The sequence below is a fragment of the Monomorium pharaonis genome, unplaced genomic scaffold, assembly GCF_013373865.1.
Source record: "Monomorium pharaonis isolate MP-MQ-018 unplaced genomic scaffold, ASM1337386v2 scaffold_91, whole genome shotgun sequence".
NCBI classification, from domain to species: Eukaryota; Metazoa; Arthropoda; class Insecta; order Hymenoptera; family Formicidae; genus Monomorium; species Monomorium pharaonis.
This window is the reverse complement of record NW_023416070.1, coordinates 27,136-31,884: the sequence shown is the minus strand read 5'-3', so window position 1 is coordinate 31,884 and position 4,749 is coordinate 27,136. Positions and strand designations below refer to the sequence as shown.

General features: G+C 27.7%; 1 protein-coding gene across 2 annotated transcripts; it reads left to right on the top strand.

The window, feature by feature from the left end:
• Positions 1-1,863: 1,863 nt before the first annotated feature.
• Positions 1,864-4,749, top strand: LOC118648844 (cytochrome P450 2U1-like). 2 transcript variants are annotated; one of them, XM_036295303.1, is made up of 2 exons: positions 1,864-2,156; positions 4,531-4,749. In XM_036295303.1, the coding sequence occupies exons 1-2, from the start codon at positions 1,898-1,900 to the stop codon at positions 4,707-4,709; spliced, it is 438 nt and encodes a 145-aa protein (XP_036151196.1). In that variant the 5' UTR covers positions 1,864-1,897; the 3' UTR covers positions 4,710-4,749. The 2 variants fall into 2 exon arrangements, with proteins under 2 accessions (XP_036151196.1, XP_036151197.1); XM_036295304.1 differs by having other exon boundaries at positions 1,864-2,097; positions 4,531-4,700.

Below are 4,749 nucleotides of genomic sequence, written 5' to 3'. Positions count from 1 at the left end.
TTTAACATTTTCTTATGGAATGTTTGTAAAATAAAATATAACAATTCTATTTTCAATATGATAATTTACGATTATATCATACTTTGTAAATATTTTATTATTATATGATAATTTGCCATATTGTTATTGTTTAAAATAGATATATAAATACTGAATTTTGCTTAAATATTTTAATAAATACAGCCACATAATTGCAACATTACAGATTTTTTCCGTATTATCATTATTTCTAAAAAGTGTACCATACAGCCCATACAGCACAGAAAGATGCAGCAACATTGTGGCACATTTCAACGCAAGATTGCAATATTGCATAAACGTTGTGAAATGTTGCTGCAAGGTTGCTGCAAGATTGCAGCAATGGTAAATGTCCGCTTTTAGAAATATTGTTACGTAATATTTTAGCAATATTGCAGTAAAATATGTATGCAATATTCAGAAAAAAGATTATTTAAAATAATTTATCTAATTTTAAATAACTATTTTGAATTTAACAAATACAGAGTGATTAGTGAAACTTCAACCAAAGATAAACTTGCAAGTTTTGTCTTTTATCTTATATAAGTACATTATAAGATGAGAGAGACAAAACTTACAAAATTTATCTTTTGGTTGACGTAATCACTCTGTTGTTAAATTCAAAATATAGTTAGAATTGATCGGATGATCGTTTGGTTGATGTCACTACCCACCAACACCAAGTTACATGTAACGTACCTGTTAGTGGTAATTTCCCACTCAACAATGTAATTGTAATATAACACGTGTGTTATATTGCAATTATATTATTGAGTGGGAAATTACAACTAACAAGCACGTTACATGTAACTTTGTGTTTGCTGGGTATAATCACTCTGTACTTGTTAAATTAAAAAATACAGTTAGTTAAAATAATGTTGAATAACCTTGTACTCTGTTATACACAAATCTACATAATAATAGTTTTACACACAAATTAAAACTACTCCAGAATGCATGTATTTCCATAGATGAAAAATTTTAATAATATAGAACGATCACTTTAACATTATTTTTGAAAGTTATATATATTAATTTATTCAAAACTGTATGGAATATTAATTTATCTATTTTCACTATTTTAATAATATTTTAAATGTTGCTGCATCATTGCTGAAGTAATATTGTAAAATAATGTCTTTGCAATATCTCTGAAACATTACATCGCAATATGCAATGTTGCAACGTTGCAGCAATGTTGCTGCAAGCTTTTGTGCTGTATGGGTTATGTATAATTATATATAAATGGATTTAGCTTTTAATACTCTATAATTTTTATTGTTACAAGTTTTAAAATTTTGTAAAATAAGAGGCGCATGTGAGAGTAAATAAAAAAATTTTAAGTTTTTGAAAAACAACTTTATTATTGTGAAGAGAGTATAAAACTTTTGTATAGAACATTTTTTCATAAACTTATATTTTTAAAAATATCCGCCAAAAGTGAAATAGTTCATTATTTTCAAGGAATGGTTTCAACTCTTAAACGCCGAAATATGCCGCTAAAAATATAGGTGTAATATTTTTTATGCTCTACAACATATCCACAGCTCATTAAAATCGGTGAGGGACACTTTCGACCGTTTCCTTGTCAAAGATAATGTGTAACATTAATAAATGTGTTTCTGATAAAACAGCGGATATTTTTGCGTATCTGATACATAAATAAGAAGTTTATAAGATGTTTCTGTAACACTTTGCAAAAGTTAAAAGGATTCTGTTCAGTGTTGTGCTGTGTAAAGAACCTATGCACATATATTGTATCATATGTTGTATCTAATTATATTTTTAGAGGAAAATTATTTCATTTATAGACTTTTTATGTAAAAAATTATTCAAAACGTTCGGTTTATTACATGTCAAATTTCGAATTAATTACAGAATGCCCTACACGGAAGCGATAATGACCGAAAGTCAACGCATCCGGAACGTGGGACCTATATTGCCACCACATCGCACTGTCGAAGATACAATCCTTGATGGTTACAAGATACCAAAAGATACTATGGTTCTTCTGAATGCGGAAAGCAACAATATGGACCCGGAATTATATCCTGACCCAATCTCATTTAGACCGGAGAGGTATATAAACAAGGATGGCATATATCAAACACCAGAAAACCTTATATTGTTCGGCAAAGGTCAGAAAATTATTATAAAATTTATAAAAAGAATTTTTATAAAGTTTTTGCATAACAAAACAGTTATAAAAAACTTAAACGTCGTAAAAACTTTTGTGAAACAAAAATAATCACTTATATTTAAGCCTAATTGCACTTAAGTCATTCTTGTATCACATCGTAATGCATGTGTGTAATTAAGATTTACTTATTTTCTTTTTATGTACTTTATAGTACGACTAGCAATTATCATAAATATTTATATGCTCTAGAACTCTAGATAGTCTAGATCGCTAATTTATGACTTTTGTATGAAAAATGAATCGCGCTAAATATTCGGTTTCAACTATATTTTGGAATCAAGAAAATAATGATGACAGTATATTTAGCGCGTACGCGGAAAGAATTTTCTCTTAAAAATTACCCTGAAAATCGTGGTAATTGTGAGACAACGTAAACTTTGAAGAATTTTACCATACTTTTAACAAAATTTACTAAAATTTACTAAAATTTAGTAAAATTTTAATAAAATTGAGCAAAGTTTTAGTAAATTTTGTTAGAAGTATAGTAAAATTTACAAAATTTTGCCAAATTTTATTAAAATTTTAGTAAATTTTGTCAAAAGTATAGTAAAATTCTTCAAAGTTTACGTTGTCCCACAATTACCACGATTTTCAGGATAATTTTTAAGAGAAAATTTTTTCCGTGTAGGTTGATTTCCGTTACTAATATACTAATGATGGAAATCATTAACACTAATAAAGTAGAATCACATTTAAGCCCATTTCTACCAACGTAGATTAACTTTAATCTTGGATTAACTTTCTCTTCATCTTTTTCTTAATTTTTGGAACTAAAATGAGATAACCCATATAACATCGGATATTCTATGTATATGCATTTTTTTTTCATAATGTGAAAAAAATATCTTGTATATAAAGTGTATCCATTAATGTATTTGATATGTATATACAGCGTACAATGTTAAATGTATATACATCTCACATACATGATTCGAATATACATTATGGTATATAAAGTGTATATCCATTAATGTATTTGATATGTATATACAGCATACAATGTTAAATGTATATACATCTCACATACATGATTCGAATATACATTATGGTATGTAAAATGCATATCCATTAATGTATTTAGTATGTATATACAGCGCACAATGTTAAATGTATGTACATTTCATATGCAAGATATTTTTCCTTTATAACATGAACTTGTACGCTCACGCGTAAGGAGTAATTCTCGCAATCACCGCTAGACGGTGCAACTTAGCCCTTTCTCCGGAGTCAAGTGATTCTCTCTTGAATATATAAGGAGGTTACTTGCAACTCCGCAATCAGATCTCGAATCTCATTTTTATTAGCTACCGTGCCTCGAGTACGGTACCGTACCAACACACAATCTCCACAAATTTGTATCATGTGTATTCTATGTACATCTTATGTATATATACTATGGACATATGTATAATATTATGCATGTATTATGTACATTTTATGTTCATGTTATGTTTATAAAATGAATGATAAATGGACATACATTATGTATATACATGTAATATACGAATCATATACATGTGTATATACTTCCGATCTGCAATGGATATTTTCCTTGTAACATTTCATATGCAATGGATGTACGGTGTAATACAGAACCATAGTATATACAACACACATAAATGTATATACATTGTATATCAAATTGTTTTGTGGGATATATTTAGATACACATCTGGTTTTATTTGCATATACATTTTACATTCTTGGTATGTATATTGCATCAAGTATATACATGGAATATATATACAATATACTATCTAATGTGTGTACAAATGTATATATATAATATATACATATTACATATAATAATGTATATACAGAATATACATACATACAATGTACATATTACATACATATGTATATACTATGAATCTTCTATGTACATTAACCCAGTTTCATTGCACATACATTTCACATTCATTGTATATAAATAACATGAAGAAAGTATATACCTGGAATATGTAATATACATAAATGTATGTACAATGTATGTACTGAGTATATTTTTATGTTTTGTGGGAAGTAAGTTAAATCGAGATTAAGTTAATCTACGTTGGTAGAAACAAGCCTTAGTATCGTCGCCATTTCTTGATCCCGAAATGACTAAAACTAGATATTAATATAGTTTAGGCTTCACATAGTTCCTTGATTACTTTTATCAAGTTATTGGAATATTGAAGCTAATTTTCTTAATTAACGCTTATATTCTCTACTCGTTAATTAACTAATTTTGATCAAACTGAAATTCGTGAATTAATTACTCTCATTCATATTTATGATCTAAAAGAAGTAATTTTTTTCCTTTTCCATAGGAAAGAGAAGATGTCTTGGAGAAATTATGGCAAGATCAGCAATATTTCTCATATTTGTCGGGATAATGCAGAAATATTGTTTACTTCCGGAACCAGGTAAAGGATACATTAAAGGGGAATTTATTACCGGATTGATGCGTGAACTGAAGCCTTATAAAATGTTAATTGTTCGGAGATAAAATAACATTATACAATATTTACTTAAATGAGTTTCTTGTT